Here is a 17,786-nt window from a genome sequence, read left to right on the forward strand (position 1 = left end):
CAGCCTGGCCTGAAACTCCCTAAGAATCTGACCCCGCCCGCTCGCCCCACCAGCCTCATCTCCTGTGCTCCTTGGCTCCTGGCTTCGGAGGCTCTAGTCAGACTTAAGGGCTTTGTTGTCCTCCCAGCACCTCCTTGGTTTCCTGCCTTGGGCCTTCGCTTCAGCTGTGCCCTCTGCCTGGAAGGGCCTTAGTGGAGGTCATGCCACAACCACGCCTTCTCTGGAGGTCCTCTCTGCCGTCTCCAGCTGCCAGGATTCCTCCCGCCCTGGGCTCTCACAGCCTCTGGCCTCTCCCTGTGTCATACCCAGATCACCCGGGATTGGGACTGTCTGCGGCTGGCTCTGTCTCTTCCATCAGACTGTGAGCTCCATCTGCAAGGGCAGATTCGGGTCTGATTCACCTTTGAGTCCCCAGTGGGTGGGGGTGGGGGGGTGGAGATACTAAAGCTGGTGGGGGCGAAGCTGGGAGAGCAGGAAGGGGGAGAGAGAGACGGGCAGACCCTGACTGGTTCGGGGAGAGAGGGGAGGAGAAAGCGAGAGAGAGGAAGAACAGAGACACAGAGACAGGAAGGGAGGGAGAGAAACAGAGAAAAGGGAAGAATAAATGGGAGACACAGAAGCCCCACAGGCAGAGAAAGAGGATGGAGATAGAGAGAGGGCGAAAGGAAGGACAGACGTGCAGAGACAGAAGGGAGGACAGACGGAAAGAGACACAGAGAGGCAGCAAAAGCAACCAAGAATGACAGGAGCAGAGAGGAGGAGGGAAAGAGGGAGAGAGAGAGAGAGAGAAAGAGAGAGAAGGGAGGGAGGGAGGGAGCGAGGGAGCGAGAGAGCGAGAGAGCACGCACAGAGCGAGGAGGAGGCGCAGGAGAGAAGAGGGAGGGAGGCCAGCGAGGGACAGGACGGGGCGGAGAGGCGGAGGGGAGCTAGGGAAAGCCGGGGAGGAGCGAGACTGGCCGAGGGAGGAGGGCGGGCGAGGCGGGAGCGCCGGCCGCCGCCGCCTCCCGGCCTCTTTTGTCCCTTCCCTCCTCTGCGTCAGGCTCCCCGGGCCCGGCCTCCCCCTCCCGCTCCCTCCTCCTCCCCGGGGCTGGATGGAATTTTTTCCCCTGGACCTGGGCCAGCTCCGGGGCAGGGGGGAAGCCAGGCCGGACTGGGCTGGGCGGTGGGGAGGGGCCGGGGCGGGGGGCCCCCTGGGGAGGGGGCTGGTCCGACGGCCGCGCCGCCGGCGGGGTCCAGGGAGGGGGAGCCCCGGACCGCAGAGCCGGGGAGGAGGCGACGGCCGGAGGGAGTCGGGGAGAAGGGAAGGAGGATGGCGGGGACGGCGGGAGGAAGGGGAGAGGCCGCCGTGCGGCGAAGGCGGGGAGAGGATGGAGAGCGCTCGGCGGCGGTGGGGCCCGGCCTGCGGGCCCGGGGCGGCGGAGGAGACCCCTTCCCTGCGACGCGGGAGCCGCGGGAGCCGTGAGTCTGCGGAAAGGGAGGGTGGGGGGCTGGGGCCCGGACTCCTGGGTCCCTGAGGGAGGAGCACCCGGGGGCCTGGATTTCAGGGTTCTTGGAGGAGGAGTTGGGGGTGGGGGGGTGGGGTGGCTGGGAGCCCAGACTCCTGAATCCTTGAAGGAGGGGGCTGGGACCTGGATCCCGGGGTCCAGAATCTGGAGAAGGCTGGGGACACTTCCTGGATTCAAGAGGGAGGACAGAGATGGGGGCTGGGGCTGGTAGGATCGTGGCTGGAAGAGACTAGGGGCGAGCTGCCCGAGCCCTCGGGGGAGGTGGAGGAAGACTGGCTTTGGAGTGCCTGCGGCAGCGGAAGGGTTAACGTCTGGCTGGAGGGGAGGGGGAGGGGCAGGGATGGGGCTGCGGGGCTTTGAGGGGTCAAGGGTGAGCCGTGCCAGTGGGAGGGGGCCGAGGAGGAGGGGGAGGTTGTCTGGGATGCCAGACAGGCCAGGGTCAGCGGCGGGGGCAGGAGATGTCTGGAGGAGGAGAGGCCCAGCATCCATGCTCCCTCGGGGACCCGGGATTCCAGGTCCCAGACCCCTCTTCCCTCAGATCTGGGAGTACACCACCCAGTCCCCCACCCATTCCAAAATCCGAGCCCCCAGCCCCCTTTTTTCCAGGATCCAGGAGTCTGAGCCCCCAGTCTGTTCTCTCAGACCAGGGAATCCACACTCCAGCCCCTAACTCCTTCAAAACCCCAGAGTTCAGAACCTCAGCCCCTCTTCCCAAGGAGCGCGGCCCCCAACCCTCTGTTCCTCTAGAACCCAAGCGTTCAGGCTCCGGCATCTTTCTCCCTTTGAAGCCTGCAGTTCTGGGGATCCCCAGGCCCCTCCTCCTCCGGAACCCAGGAGTCCCCACCTCCTCTTTAGCCCCAGCTGGAGTCCAGCCCTCCAGGGGTTAAGGGGGCGGGACCAGCTAGTTGCCATGGTGCCAGACTGTTTGGGTCTGCTCTCTGACCCTTGGGGGCTCCCCAGGGTCCGCAGAGAGGGGGAGGGGGACCTAGGGCTGGGGTAAGTCCAGAGCCTACCCCTTCCCCAAAGCCGGGCTATGGGCCCAGGGAGTTCGCGTTTCCACCAACGCCTTGTCCAGTGACCTTGAACAAGTCCTGACCCTTCTCTCTCCGCCTCAGTTTCCCCAAGGAGACACTGGTTGGCGGGTGGGGGAGATGCTTAGGTCCGGGGAATCTTTGAGATTCTCGGCTTCCCCTCTCCCCTCACCCTCCTCCTCAGGCCCCAGGCAGCCCCGGGGCATGCTGGGAACCCAGGCCTGGGCTCCGGGCCAGGTTGGTGTGGGGGGGTGGGGGCGGGGGCAGCCTCCTCCCTTCCCCTTCCTCCCCACCTTGGCCTGACTCTCGCCCCCGCCTGAGGGTCTGGGAGGTTGGGAAGGAGGGAAGGGGGAAGAGAGCTGGGACCGTAGACCCGTCTCCGGCCCCCGCCTCCCCCTTTCCTTCTCCGCCCCTTTCCCGCCTCTCCTCCCCCTCCTCAGCAGGTCGCTACCCCAGCCCTGGGCCCCTTCTCAAACCACCCCCACTCCACCCCCAGCTCCAGACCTGGCTCGAGCTGCGAGGGGGAGGGAGAGAGGGAAGGAGAAAAGAGAGAGAGAGAAGGGAGGGAGACCCAAAGAGAGAAGGGGGAGGGGAGGAAAGAGAGAGACCTAAGAGGGAGGGAAGGAGAGAGAGAGGGAGAGAGACAGAGACTGAGAGAGAGCAGGAGACGGAGGTGAGGGATGGAGAGAGGGAAGGGGCGGAGGGAGAGGAAGTGAGGAAAGACATCCGAGAAAAGGGGGTGGAGAAGGGTGAGAAAGAGGAGAGAGAGAGACTGAGAGAGGGCCAGAGAGAGAATGAGAGAGACAAAGAGGGGGAAGGGGGAGAAGGGGAGGATGAAAGACAGAAGGTAGAGGAAAAGAAGGAGAAAGAAGGGGAGAGAAGGAAGAAAACAGAAGCGGGGAGAGGAGAGAGGCGATGGGCAGAGAGAGAAGCCAGCGCAGAGCCAGGGAGGGATGTCCTGATGCAGGAGGAGGCTGGGAACCAGGGAAGGTGGAAAGAAAGAGGGAGAGAGAAAAAGGCAGGGCCAGAGAGACCTGGACTGCGAGAAAGGAACGGGAAGGTGCGCCTGGAGCAGGGGCAGCGAGAACCAGACAGTCCAGGAGGAGGGGCTGGGCACGGGAGAGACCCCAGCTGGAGGGGCTCTGAGCCCAGGGGTGGGGAGGGTGGGTGCTGGGTCCCGGGGTCCAGAAGCTGGAGAAGGCTGGGGACACCTCCTGGATTCAAGAGGGAGGACAGAGATGGAGCTGGGCAGACTTTGGGAGCCTCTTCCCCTCTCTGAGGCTCAGCCCCCTCACCTGCCAAATGGGGATGCTGAGGGCACCTCGCTCTCTGGACTGGGAGGTGTCAGGGAGAGGACTGGTGCTCAAGGCCTGGTATGGGGTCAGCGCTGGGAGATTGTGGCTGTCATAGTTGTAAATGACCCAAAGAAGGGAGGAGAGAGGAAAGAAAGCACCTAGGGAGGCTCTGATGGTTGGCTAGCCCCTGGCCTCCTTAGCCCTGGGCATGGAGTCTCTGCAGACTGACAGGAGGGTAGGTAGGAAGCAGGTGTGCCCAAAGGGCCAAATTACAAGACAAATGAGGTTCCCTCCCAGCCGGCACCCAGGAAGCCAGGTTGTCTATCAGGCCATGCCTTCCCCAGGAGGCCTGCCTGGCCGGAGGGAGGAGGGGCTGGGGGCAGGGACTCCTGGGTCTCTGGGGAGAAGGAGGCTTTGGATCTGGACTCATGAGTCTGAGGGAGGAAGGGGCTGAGTCCTTGGATTCCAGGAACATTTGGGGAGAAAAGGGCCAGAGGCCTGGATTCCTGGGTCTGTGGTGAGGAAGGGCCTAGACTTCTGGGTTCTTTAGGGAGGAGGGGGATGAGGGTCTTGACTCCAGGGTCCCTGATGAGGAAGGGGCTGAGGGCCTGGACTCCTGGGTTCCTTGGGGAGGAGGGGCCGGGGGCCCGGACTCCTGGGTCCTGGCACCCACCCGTAGAACCGACCTTGCGGGGCCTTCGCCGCACACAAGCTCGTGTCTGTGGGTCCGTGTCGGGGGCTCACCATCGCGGCTGGGGCCTCCCCGGCCCTCCCCCCCATCCCTGGTCCTCCTGGTCCCTGTCTGTCTGTCTGTCGGGTCTGTCCACCTGCCGCGCCCCCCGGGCTGAGGTAGGAGGTTGTATAGTTGAGGAGGACACCCAAGGAGATCACTATACGGCCTCCTAGCTTTCCCCAGGCTGCGCCCTGCACGGGACGGGGCCCGGCGGGGACCCCCAGCCCCACTCGGGGACCCTTAGCCCCACTGGGCTGCCCCAGGGACCCTGGGAGGAAGAGCCGGGCTCTTTTCTGTCCTTGTCCCTGCATCCCCTCCTTCCCCTGAAATCTGTTTTCCTTCCCTGTCTGTCTCTCCATCTCTGCTGTGTCTCTGGCTTCTGTGTCTCTTTCACAGTGGATGCTCTGACTCCCTCTTATTCTGGCTCTCTAGGTCTCTGCCCCTCCCGATATCTCTCTGTGTCTCTATTTCTGTCGTTTTTGGTCTTCTGTCTCTGGCTCTCAGAATGTCTCTGTGCCCATCTCCATCTCTGACCCCACCCCAGGGTCTACCGGGCCACCGCACACCATGTTGCCAGTCTCTAGGTCCCTGAGACCCTTTAACCTGTGAGGACATCCAGGGTCACAGGTGAGGTTCTTGGGAGCCTGGTGTCTGGCCCAACCACACACCTGGGGAATTGCTGGCCTGACCTCTGACCCCTGACTCCTCATACCCTTCCTCCAGAGCATGACATTTGACCACCAACTGAAACCTGACCTCTGACCCCAGACCACTGGCCCTTCCCCCACCCTGTGGTGACTTCATAAAGGTTACTAGCTTCTCCCCTGGCCTTGAGACCCACATGATGGCCCTGCTGGCCCTGGCCAGTGCCGTCCCGTCTGCCCTGCTGGCCCTGGCTGTCTTCAGGGTGCCCGCCTGGGCCTGTCTCCTCTGCTTCACAACCTACTCTGAGCGCCTCCGCATCTGCCAGATGTTTGTTGGGATGCGGAGCCCCAAGCTTGAAGAGTGTGAGGAGGCCTTCACGGCCGCCTTCCAGGGCCTCTCTGACACCGAAATCAGTGAGGAGACCATCCACACTTCATCAGTGTCCTGGGGAAGGTGCAGAGGGAGGGCAGGAGAGGCCCAGAGGGTCAGGCTGAGGGACAGACAGAAACAGTCAGAGGAGAAAGGCTCAAAGACCATGAGAACAACAGAGACTTAGGGACAGAGAGACACAGACAGGGGAAGACAGCAGGGCAAAGACTGAGAGAGGGGAGGATGGAGTCAGAGAGGGGAAGATGGAGACTCAGAGAGAGGGGAGGATGGTGACTCAGAGAGGGGAAGATGGAGACTCAGAGGGAAAGATGGAGACTCAGGAGTATGGAGAGTCAGAGAGGGGAGGATGGACACTCAGGGGAGGATGGAGAGTCACGAGGATGGAGACTCATAGAAAGGGGAGGATGGAGAGTCAGGAGAGGTTGGAGACTGGAGAGGGAATAGAGACCCAGAGAGGGGAGGATGGAGACTCAGAGGGGGGAAGACGGAGACTCAAAGAGGATGGAAACCCAGAGAGGGGAGGCTAGAGATGAGGCAGAGACTAGGGGAAGCAGGATAGCGACTGGTCAGGGGCAGAGACTCAGGGAGGATAGAGACTCACAGAGAGGTGAGGATAGAGACTTGGGAGGGACTCAGGAAGCATAGCGACTGTGGGGCAAAGAGTCAGACGGGAGGATACAGACTTGGGAGGGCAGAGACTCAGAAACAGAATGTTCCCATTAGGGACATGGTGTTGCGGGGAGCTGCCTCCCCCAGCCCCTGCTCCCTCCCTCACCGCCAGACTATGATGAGAGGAGCCACCTGCATGACACCTTCACCCAGATGACCCATGCCCTGCAGGAGCTGGCTGCTGCCCAGGGTGAGTGTGTGGGGATGGGGAGATGGGAGATGTGGACTTGGAGCCCCCAAGAGATGGGTATGTGGGAGGGCCCAGGGCAGAGGAAGGAGGCCCCCAGAGTTGGGCAGTGATCTGGGAGGGGAAAGCTGGGAAGCCATTGAGCTCAGCTACTTGTCCAAATGAAGGTTGAAGGCAGCTCTAAGAGCCAGGGGCTGAAGGTGGTGAGGGGGAAGGGACGCTGCAGAAATTGCCTGGAGCTGGAAGTCCAGGTGGGGTCGGGTAGGCATAGGTTCTGCCATGGCTGCATGGCTCACACTCTTACTGGCTATGAAGTTCTGGGTGGGTCACTGCCCCTCTCCTGGCCTCAACTTACCCATCTGTAAAGTGGGACAATCTTCTTGCCTCCTAGGATGGCCATGGAGCTCAGTGCAGGGGTTGGGGCTGCCTGATGAGCCTGATCTTAGGGAAGGCATCTTCCTCTAGGATAGAACACACACACACTCGCACACAGACACACTCAGAGACATACACTCACACTCACACACACACACACAGATTTCTTATAAAGTGATTGCACATTTTTGAGGTGTGAGGCAATTAGAGGGCGGGAAAACAGGAACAGCAGAGTGGATCCCTAAGGTGACAGCAGTGAAAAGAGACGAGGTGTGACTGTCCTGGTGAGACAGGCACATGTGACAGCCTTGAGGTGTGTGGCTGTGCGAAGAGACCTCAGGGCTGGGGGCCACGCAATGCCGATGGGCAGCATGGGCAGTAATCATGCCTGATCACCACGGCCATGATCCCGACGAGGTGCCAGACCCTGGAACTGTGGAGGCTCGGAGTTGCAGGAGGTACAGAGCCCTGCGCTGTAGAATAAACCGGCTTCCTCTTAGGTCCAGGATCTCAGGGCTTGCTCCCACACCCACAGTCGCTCCTTTTGCTTCCTGCTTTGCCCTCCAAGCGTCTTGTCAACAATCCCGGAAGAGGGAAGGTTCCCATCCACCCAGGGGGCATCCAGGGCCAGCGTGGAGAAGGCCTCAGCTGTGGCTCCCCCCATCTCCACCCTAAAGGGAGACCTGAGGCCCTAAACCTCTCCATGTAGGGGTGTGCAGGATTCCAAGAAATGTGCTTTCTCCCCACATAGGCTGCCTTGTCACAGAAGCTTTTGAAAAGATGAGGAGCCTTTGGATCTGGGAATGGAAGCCTTCTGTGGGGAAGCATGGGGGACAAACTTGGAGGGGAGAGAGAAGAGGCTGGGTGAGGGTCCAGACCAGAGCGGAGGCCCGAGTGGGGGCTGGGGCCGTGAAGGTGGAGAAGGGCCAGGGCCAGAGAGTTAGGTCTGCTGGGCTGTTTTGGGAAGCATAGAGAACAGCATCTGAGACAGGTCCTGCTCTGTGCCTGTTGGGCAGTGGGTCATCACTGAAATAAGGAGCCTGAGAGAAAGAGCCGGGGGCAGATGATAAGCTGGGTTAGAAGGCAGTGACTTTGAGGGGTCCCAGGGACGTTTAGGAGGCAGCTAGATACCTAGGTGCAGAGTTCAGCAGAAAAGTCAGAGAGTTTTGAGTCTCTTTCCTCAGGGCGCTGGGGAGCTGCAGCAGGAGTGTGAGCAGTGAAGAAGTAGGGGCAGCTCTGGGTGTAGAAAGAACCCTCTGGGGTCGTGTCAAAGATGGACCAGAGGGAGAGTCTGGAGGCCGGGAGAAGCTGGTGCAATACGTTCAATTATATTTACTGAATGTGCCGGGAACAACCCTGGGAACACAGCAGTGACCAAAACTGCAAACCATCTGTCCTCGGGTTGCTTATATTGGGGTGGAGTCTGGGGAGACAGACAACAAACATAATCAATAAAATATCTTAGTATCTTAGTATGTCAGTTGGTGATCCCTGCCGTGGAGGAAAACAGAGAAGGGGAAGAGAAAGGGGTGATAGTTTTTTTGTTTTTTTGAGATAGGGTCTCACTTTGTCACCCAGGCTGGATTGCAGTGACGTGATTATAGCTAACTACAGCTTCAAACTCCTGGGCTCAAGCGATCTTCCTGCCTCAGCCTCCCAAGTAGCTGGGACTATAGGTGTGTGCCACCATCTTTGGCTAATTTTTTAAATAGCTTGTAATGATGGTGTCTTGTTATGTTGCATGGGTTGGTCTTGAACTCCTGGGCTCAAGTGATCTTCCCACCTCAGCCTCCCAAAGTGCTGGGATTACAGGCATGAACTACTGTACCTGGCTGGGTGATAATTTTAAATAGGTTGGTCAGGGCATGTGGAAATGACAGGGTCCAGTTGAGCAAAGACCTGAGCAAGGTGACAGTGACAGCGACAGCCATGCAGATAATCTGTGGAAAGAGATTTTCAGGCCACAGGGAATAGCCAGTGCAATACCCTGGGGCCCGTGGGGCTGGAGTAAAGGTGAAATCAGAGAGACAGCAAGGGGCCACCTCCTGTAGATCCTCATAGACAGGGGGTTCTCAAGCCCCAGCATACATCAGAATCCCCTGGGAGCTTATTTAAAATGCAGATTTCTGGGCTTCACCACCTCTGACCAGGAGGTCCAAGGTAGGGCCCAGACATGGACGTTTCTGTCAAGATCCCAGGGAATGCTGATGCTGCTGCTCCGGGAACACTCTTTGAGAATCACTGTTGTAGGCCCTTGGAATGACTTCTGTTTTTTGCTCTTGAAATGGGGGAGCTATTGGAGAACTTTACACAGAGAGACAGGATCTGACCTGGGATTTAACAAGATCTGTCTGGCAGCTGTATGGGGCCTGGACAAAGGCAGGAAGACTTCCAGTGAGAAGCCGGCCCATGGTGGCTTGGACCAGTCACAGTGGTCCGGGGGCCCAGATGAGGTCTGAGCAGAGTGGGGTGGGCATAAGGATTTGACCATGTGCCAGGCTTGCCCATGCGTGCAAAAGGCTGTGTTTGCCATACACAGAGTCATTCATATTAAGTATCTTCCTAAAGGATATCCTCTACCGGCCCTGTGAGGCTGGGTTTTATAGCCCCGCTTATCAGATGGGAACACTGGGCTCTTCTGGACAAGAACAGTAGGCCCAGGATATATTTGGAGATAGACTGGACCAGATGTAGGTGGGTGAGGGCAATGGGAAGAATCAAGGATGACTTTTGCGTCTCCTCCAGAGGGAGCAGGAGGGAGATGGAGGAGCTGATGTACGCTGACTGCCTCTTGGTGATCCCAGGTGATCTTATTTGTATATATGTATATATAAACCATGGAGTAGATGACCTGGTACAGACTGGATGCAGTATTAGGTGTGGAGATTATGTATGCAGCGATTAGGTGTGGAGGCTCTGGAGCCTGACCACCAGGGTCAAATGTAGCCATGTGATTTTGGACCACTTCTCTAATCTCCCCATGCCTCCATTTCCCCATCTCAGACTTGGAGATGGCAATCCTAAGTTTGCCAGCCTTCTCTAACACTCACTACGTGCTAGGAGCCATTCTACACACTTAGTGACACCATCTCATACAATCATTAAACGATGCCATGGAAGAGTGGGGATGAGGATGCTTTCATGGTTGTATGGCGTCTCATCCTCCCGCTAATCCTGTGATACAGACACTGCTGTCATCCTCATTTGATGAATGAGGAAACTGAGGATCAGGAAGGTGAAGTCACTTGGCCAAGGTCGCATGGGGAGGAGGGCTTGTGATTGATACTCAGATCTGAGACAGGTGTGCTCAAGACGGAAGCACCAGGACTCAGACCCAGATGATCTGAACCAGGGTCAGAGCTCCTGACGATATGCAACTCCTCTGGGGGAGACTTTACAACACCCACCCATGCCGCTTTATGGCCCGCTTGCTATAACCCAGGCTGCTTGGCCTGTTTGGAACATTTCACTCCACTTATACTCCCCTGGTGGGTTATAAGCCCACCCCGCCACCATGGCTTACTTGGTATATCCCACGCTCACCCTGCCCATGAGTCATTTGATTTGGCCCATAGAAATTCTTTGGATGACTCCTCCAACATCCTGGCCTCTCATTTGTGCACCCCAGTCTGACCACATGCTCCTGATCATCCTGCCATCTTGAGACCACACTCCTGCTCTGTGGCCAAGGAGAGACCACTGGGTCCTCATTTGGAACCCACTTCTGGGCATCAGTGCTTCCTCTCTCCAAGTGTATATCCAGTGATCATTGTTTCAGGCACTTTCTTGCCAATATCCTCAGTTCCCTCCCTTTTTGTATGGCTTTAATCACAGAGGACGCTTTCCCCTGTCCCTGCAATGGCTTAAGCCCGTAGGAAGTTTAGCTCTCCTATATAAAGTAAGTCTTGTGGTAGGCGCTTAAGGCTAGTATGGCACCTCCATTTCTTGGGGATCCAAGCTCCTTCAAGACTTAATATCCCAGGGAGTAGCCCTTGTCCTCATGGTCCTGTGTGGCTGCTAGAGCTCCAACCATCAAAACAAATTTTCAGCAGGATGGATGAGGGGAACAATAAGATGGCACCACCTTCTCTGTCTTTGTTTTTTAGAGACAGGGTCTTGCTCTATTGCCTAGGCTGGGTGGAGGGCAGTGGTGCAATCATAGCTCACTACAGCCTTGAACTCCTGGGCTCAACCATCCTCCCACTTCAGCTTCCTGAGTAGCTAAGACTACAGGCACACCATCACACCTGGCTAATTTATAAAAATTTGTTTAGAGATGGTGTCTGGATATGTTGCCCAGGCTTGTCTCGAACTCCCGGCCTCAAGTGATCCTGTCACCTCAGCCTCCCGAGTAGCTGTGATTCCAGGTGCGGTACCACCTCCATTTTAAGGCCACCTCCTGTGACTCACATAACACATCCATTTGCATCCTATGGCTACAACTTGGTCACATGACCACAACTGAAAGGAAGGCTGGGCGATGAAGCTTTTTATCTGTGTTCTGTGGATATAGGTTATAGATATATAGGTATTTGGAGGCAGTGGACAATTCCTGTGTGTTGGTTTGCTAGGACCACTGTAACAAAGTACCGTAGACTGGGTGACTCGAACAGCAGAAGTTTCTGCCTTCTAGAAGTCTGAGACCAAGGTTTTGGTGTCAGCAGGGTTAGTTTCTTCTCACTCCTCTCTCTTTGGCTTGTAGATGCCTTCCTTCATATGTCCCTGTGTGCATCTCTGTTTCCTAATTTCCTCTTCTCATAAGGACACCAATCATACTGCATTACAGCCCACCCTAATGACCTCATTTTAACTTAATCACCTCTTTAAGAACCAAGTACAGTCACATTCTGAGGTACTGGGAGTTAGGACTTCAACATACGAATTTGGTTGCGGGGGGTGGGGGGTGGGCGGCACGATTTAGCCTTATAAAACCTTGCCACATTTCTGATTTCCACAAATCACCACAAGATCAAGTCAGCTGTCTATTCATATTCCACTGGAACAAGCCACAAACCCATACAGTTTGGAGGCCATTGCGGTGGTCAAAACACAAGGCCAGGCATGGTGGCCCAAACCTGTAATCCCAGCACTTTGGGAGGCCGAGACAGGCGGATCACCTGAGGTCAGGAGTTTGAGACCAGCCTGGCCAACATGGTGAAACCCCATCTCTACTAAAAATACAAAAATTCGCTGGGCATGGTGGTGGGTGCCTGTAATCCTAGCTACTGGGGAGGCTGAGGCAGGAGAATCGCTTGAACCTGGGAGGTGGAAGTTGCAGTGAGCCAAGATCACACCACTGTACCCCAGCCTGGGCAACAGAGCGAGACTCTATCTCAAAACAAAACAAACACCTACAAAGACAAGGAACATAAAAGAGTAAAAGATGGGTAAATATAGAAGTGAATAGAGGCTGGGGACTATGGAGAAGTGGCCGGTGTGTGCCCCATTTCAAGGGAGTGACTGCTACTCATCTCCAGCTAATTGCTGCCTTATGGAAATGCGATCTCTGTGTTACAGCTCTTCCAACTTTGTAAAAAAGAGATGCCAAACGTTTTATTTGACATTCCAAATTTTATATGTTGGCAACTGGTTCATTTTCTTTTAAACACTTTCCAGGCCAAATATAACACATCCCAGGGATGGATTTGGGTCATAGGCCACCAGTTGGGGTCTCCAGTTCAAGTTGGATCCTGGAATTCATTGTACAAATACTTACTGAGCACTTCTAAGACTGAGGGCCCTCTCCAGGATCCAGAGGACACAGTGCTACAGAAGAACATGTTTATTTACTTACGAGACAGACATAAGTGATCATCATCTATACATAAATATATGTAATTGCAGACAGATGAGAGCTAGGAATGAAATGATTGCGATGAGAGACAAAAACAGGGAACTTGGTTAGATTTGTGGTGATGGAAGGATGATTAGGAGAAGGAAAAATGTGCTAAAAACAAGCCAGCATGTGCAAAGGCCCTGAGGTGCTAGGGAATGTGGTGGTTTTCATATTAAAGGAAATGAGGCCAGGCACGGTGGCTCATGCCTGTAACCCCAGCACTTCGGGAGGCTGAGGTGGGTGGATCACTTGAGGTCAGGAGTTCGAGACCAGCCTGGCCAACATGGTGAAACCCCGTCTCTACTAAAAACACAAAAATTAGCCAGGCGTGGTGGTGCACACCTGCAGTCCCTGCTACTTGGGAGGCTAGGGCAGGAGAATCACTTGAACCCAGGAGGCGGAGTTTGCAGTGAGCCGAGATCGCGCCACTGCACTCCAGCCTGGGTGACGGTGAGACACTGTCTGAATAAAATAAAATAAAGGAAATGAAAGGTGGGCAGTAGGGATGGGACAGGGAGGGAGGGGGAACTAGGCCAAACCATGTAAGACCTAATAGGCCTTGGTGAGGAATTTGATCTTTATCCTCCCCTTCTCCCCCCAACAAGCTACATGCAGGTGATGTCCAGGAGGGCTTCCATCCTGGAGAGATTCAGGAGGCAGAAGAAAGGAGACTTAGGGACTTGTTAGCCTTCAACTACAGAGGGCGGGTGATGAGAAGAGGAGCAGAGAATATGGTAATGAGAGGGGTGAAGAGGGGCCAGGGAAGGGCAGATACCATGACAGCACGTCCTGTGAGCTAGGGCCAGCCTAGCCCTAGCCAGGCTAGATCAGAATGCAGGACCAAGGACCAAGCCCTAGGGGGAAGGGCTTTACTACACAGGCCGTCCTCCCCTTCACTCTCCAGGATCCTTTGAGGTTGCCTTCCCTGATGCTGCGGAGAAAATGAAGAAGGTCATTACACAGCTTAAAGAAGGTAAAATACACTCCATCTCTCCTTCCCCAGACACACACACACACAATTAGAAAACCCCACTTTTGTCCGGGGATGGTGGCTCACGCCTGTAATCCCAGCACTTTGGAAGGCTGAGGCGGGCAGATCACTTGAGATCAGGAGTTCAGAAGCAGTCTGACCAACATAGTGATACCCATATCTACTAAAGATACTAAAATTAGCTGGGCGTGGTAACGCATGCTTGTAATCTCATCTACTCAGGAGGCTGAGGCAGGAAAATTGCTTGAACCCTGGAGGCGGGGTTGCAGTGACCCGAGATCGTGCCACTGCACTCCAGCCTGGGTGACAGAGCAAGACTCCATCTCAAAACCAAACCCACTCCTGAGACCCCCCATCCACTCCCCGTACAATCCCCTGGCCCCATCTCTGAGCCTCAGACCTTAAGGAATGACTATTTCCCCGCGTGGACCATTTTTGATCTGGCCCCGCCCCTTCGATGAAAGGTTTCGTCTCCAACTGAGCCCCTTTCCGGGACTACTACTAGCCTGGCCACGTCTCTTCTCTAACTGGGCCACCACCTTAGCCTTGGTCTCCTGCAAGGATCGCCCAGGATCTAGCCCCGCCTCCTCGGTGGAATACACATGGATTGCCCATCCCCGTCAGGGCCTACAGAAAACCGGTGTGTTTCCCTCTAAACCACAAGTAGAAGGCTGGCAGCAGTCCTTGGCCTGACCTCCTTCGTAGTGGAATGCTCAGGCTTGGCCCCGCCCCCAGGTGGAACCCAGCCGGCTTGACCCCGCCCCCAGGTTGTGACGAAAGCTTGGCCCCGCCCCCTCGGAGCAATGCGTCGGGCCTTGTAACATTAGCTAGGGGAGCATCGGGCAGGGTTCTTCCCATGACTGTAAGGTAGTGATGTTTCCTCTTCCTCCACAGCCCAGGCTTGCATTCCTCCCTGCGGTAAGGACTTCATCTAAAACTTGGAATTGCGGGGTAAGGGAGGCGGTCGGGGACGAAACGTACGACATCAAGTGTGGGAAAGCGGGTGGGCTTCACATCCTTAGGAGGCCAATAAGATCCCTGGAGAAAAGGAAGGAAACCAAGTATTGCTCTAAATCCTCAGAAGGTGTGTGTGAGAGCCGAAGCAAACCAATAGGAATCCTAGAGGGCGGAGAGGAGTGAGAGTCGGCCAAAGACAGCAGGGAGGGCGGGGTCAAGATGCCACCTGGCCGATGGACCCCGGGAAGCTGCATGGATCTCAAATGGGCCAAGGGCCCCGGGCTTGGAAGGGCAGGTGGCGCCTAGACCCAGCGTTCCCGCTCCACAGGTCTCCAGGAGTTCGCCCGGCGTTTCCTCTGCAGCGGGTGCTACTCTAGGGTCTGCGACCTCCCGCTGGACTGCCCAGGTGAGGGGGCGGGGCCTCGGGGTGCAGGAGGCCAACCTGAGAAACGGGACCAGAGCACCGAGGGGCATAAGCTGGTGGCGAGGCCAGACGTGGTCGGGGCCCAGCGAGTGAACACTGCTCCGTCTTCAGTTCAGGATGTGACAGTGACTCGGGGCGACCAGGCTATGTTTTCTTGCATCGTAAACTTCCAGCTGCCAAAGGAGGAGATCACCTATTCCTGGAAGTTCGCAGGAGGAGGTGTGAGTCGGGGCGGGGCAGGCGCGAAGAGTTTAGACGGGCGAGTTAGCCTTCACTGGAGGTTGGGGAGTCAGCTTGCGGGGACGGGACTCCGGGAATCTCCGTCTAGACACAAGCATCAGCAAGAGGAGGCTCGCGGGATTTAGGGGAGAGCTCGAAGATCAGAATGCAGGACCAAGGACCTGGGGCGATGGCTCACGCCTGTAATCCCAGCGCTTTTGGAGACCAAGGCGGGAGGATGGCTTGAGCCCAGGAGTTTGAGACCGGCCTCGGCAACATATTAAGACCCCTCCTCTGCCAAAAAATTTTAAAAACAGCCGGGGCGTGGTGGTGCACGCCTATAGTCCCAGCCACTGGGGAGGCTGAGCGGGAAGACTGCTTAAGTCCAGGAGTTCGAGGCTGCAGTGAGCTATGATCGCGCCGCTGCACTGCAGCCTGGGCGCCAGAACGAGACCCTGTCTGGAAGAAAAAAAAAATACATAAATAAAAGCAGTTTCTAGGGGTAGGTTATGCGTAAGGGTTTAAGGAGTGAGGGGAAGGGGTACGTTTAGGGCAGGGGAGCGAGAAGGCTCGGGGGCGGGCTCAAGGCTCAGGGCCAGGACTCCAGGGGGCGTGGCCTGGCTCGGGGGGCGGGGCTTGTAGGTTACTCAGTGGCAAGCCGGAGTTGAGGCGTTTAAACCCGCGTGTCCCGCAGCTCCGGACTCAGGACTTGTCCTATTTCCGAGATATGCCGCGGGCCGAAGGATACCTGGCGCGGATCCGGCCGGCTCAGCTCACGCACCGCGGGACGTTCTCCTGCGTGATCAAGCAAGACCAGCGCCCCCTGGCCAGGCTCTACTTCTTTCTTAACGGTGGGGCGGGGCGCGGCGGCGTGAGTGAGCGGGGTGGGGAGAGGGGTGGGGCTCGTGCCTGGCTGACGTGCGCGCCCCCGCAGTGACGGGCCCGCCCCCGCGGGCGGAGACAGAGTTGCAGGCCTCGTTCCGGGAAGTGCTGCGCTGGGCGCCGCGGGATGCCGAGCTGATCGAGCCCTGGAGGCCCAGCCTGGGCGAGCTGCTGGCCAGGCCCGAGGCTCTGACGCCCAGCAATCTGTTCCTGCTTGCAGTCCTCGGGGCCCTCGCATCAGCGAGTGCGACAGTGGTGGCGTGGTGAGTTCTGGGGACTCCGGAGCCCCAGCATCTAGCTCCCCGCTGTCTCAGATCCCACCGAGAAGTCTGGGTTCCCAGCAGCCTCCAACCCAGGAGGTCGGGCTTTCAGTTCCTCCTCTCTCAGACCCAGGAGTCCAGGTCCCAGCCCCTCTTTACTAGCCCAGGAATCCAAGTCCCCAGCCCCCTCCTCCCTTAGATCTAAGAGTCCAGGCCCCCAGCCCCTCCTCCCTCAGACCCAGGAGTCCAGGTCCGCAGCCCCTCCTCCCTCAGACCCAGGATTCCAGGCCCCCAGCCCCTACTCCTTCAGACCCAGGAGTCCAAGTCCCCAGTCCCCTCCTCCCGCAGATCCAAGAGTCCAGGCCCCCGGACCCCCTCCTCCCTCAGACCCAGAAGCCCAGGCCCCAGCCCCTCCTCCTTCAGACCTAAGAGTCCAGGCCCCCAGCCCCTCCTCCCTCAGATCCAGGAGTCCAGGCCCCCAGTCCTTCCACCCGCAGACCCAGAAATCCATGGCCCTAGCCCCTCATCCCTCAGACCCAGGTGTCCAGGACCCCAGCCCCTTCCTCTCTCAGACCCAGGTTAACATCCAGGCCCCTGGCCCCTCCTCCCTCAGACCCAGGTTTCCATCCAGGCCCCTGGCCCCTCCTCCCTCAGACCCAGGAATCCAGGCCCCCAGTCCTTCCACCCGCAGACCCAGAAATCCAAGCCCCCAGCCCCTCCTTCCTAAGACCCAGGAGTCCAGGCCCCCAGCCTCCTCCTCCCTCAGACCCAGGAGTCGGGGCCCCCATCCCCTCCTCCCTCAGAACCAGGAGTCCGGGCCCTGTACACCTTTTCGACCCTGATGTCCAGGCCTCCGGGACCTAAGTTTCTAGTCACCAACCCCTCCTGTAACACACATACCTCTTTGTTTCCCCAGGATGTTCTTTCGATGGTACTGCAGTGGCAACTAACAAAGGTATCTCTTTCCTCCTTCCCTATCCCATTTCCATCCTGAAAATAAAGAATATATTTCAACTCTAGATTGTTTCATCTCTGAAGGTGGTCACTACTAACTCAGGTAGGAGGAGGTGCAGCAAGCCCACACATGCCCAGATGAATATGGCCCGCATAATGACAGTGATAGGCATAGCTATCCCAGTGCAAGTTAGGTGGGAACCCAGCTACCCCCTCAGGTTACTGGCTGTCTTCTTGACATTTCCACCTGCAGAAGGCACCCTCAAATAGAGTCCTCCATGTTGCCCTCAGAGGCTGTTCCTCCCCAAGGCTTTCCTCCTACCAGAAGGAGCAACACCATCCACCTAGCAGTTCAAACCAGAAACCTTGGAATCTAACTTCTCCTCCACTTCCAATTCATTTTCATTTCCAACCCTCAGACTTTTTAACTCCT

The 17,786-nt window shown here is 57.1% G+C and overlaps 1 protein-coding gene and 2 non-coding genes across 11 annotated transcripts; all 3 read left to right on the top strand.

Moving 5' to 3' along the window:
• Positions 1–933: 933 nt before the first annotated feature.
• On the top strand, positions 934–17,418 carry SPACA6 (sperm acrosome associated 6). 9 transcript variants are annotated; one of them, XM_055370272.2, is made up of 9 exons: positions 941–1,458; positions 6,381–6,458; positions 13,571–13,639; positions 14,552–14,575; positions 14,943–15,020; positions 15,150–15,259; positions 15,952–16,108; positions 16,192–16,402; positions 17,316–17,418. In XM_055370272.2, the coding sequence occupies exons 1-9, from the start codon at positions 1,092–1,094 to the stop codon at positions 17,347–17,349; spliced, it is 1,128 nt and encodes a 375-aa protein (XP_055226247.1). In that variant the 5' UTR covers positions 941–1,091; the 3' UTR covers positions 17,350–17,418. The 9 variants fall into 9 exon arrangements, with proteins under 9 accessions (XP_055226250.1, XP_055226244.1, XP_055226245.1 ...); XM_055370276.2 differs by lacking the exon at positions 941–1,458 and adding an exon at positions 1,593–5,622; XM_055370269.2 differs by having other exon boundaries at positions 939–1,458; positions 14,943–15,259.
• MIRLET7E (microRNA let-7e) lies at positions 4,657–4,765 on the top strand. Its single transcript, NR_106292.1, has one exon. It is a non-coding gene; the product is annotated as a microRNA let-7e (primary transcript).
• Positions 5,130–5,237, top strand: MIR125A (microRNA mir-125a). Its single transcript, NR_106346.1, has one exon. It is a non-coding gene; the product is annotated as a microRNA mir-125a (primary transcript).
• Positions 17,419–17,786: the final 368 nt, after the last annotated feature.

This window comes from Gorilla gorilla, chromosome 20 (assembly GCF_029281585.2).
Source record: "Gorilla gorilla gorilla isolate KB3781 chromosome 20, NHGRI_mGorGor1-v2.1_pri, whole genome shotgun sequence".
In the NCBI taxonomy this organism is placed as follows: domain Eukaryota; kingdom Metazoa; phylum Chordata; class Mammalia; order Primates; family Hominidae; genus Gorilla; species Gorilla gorilla.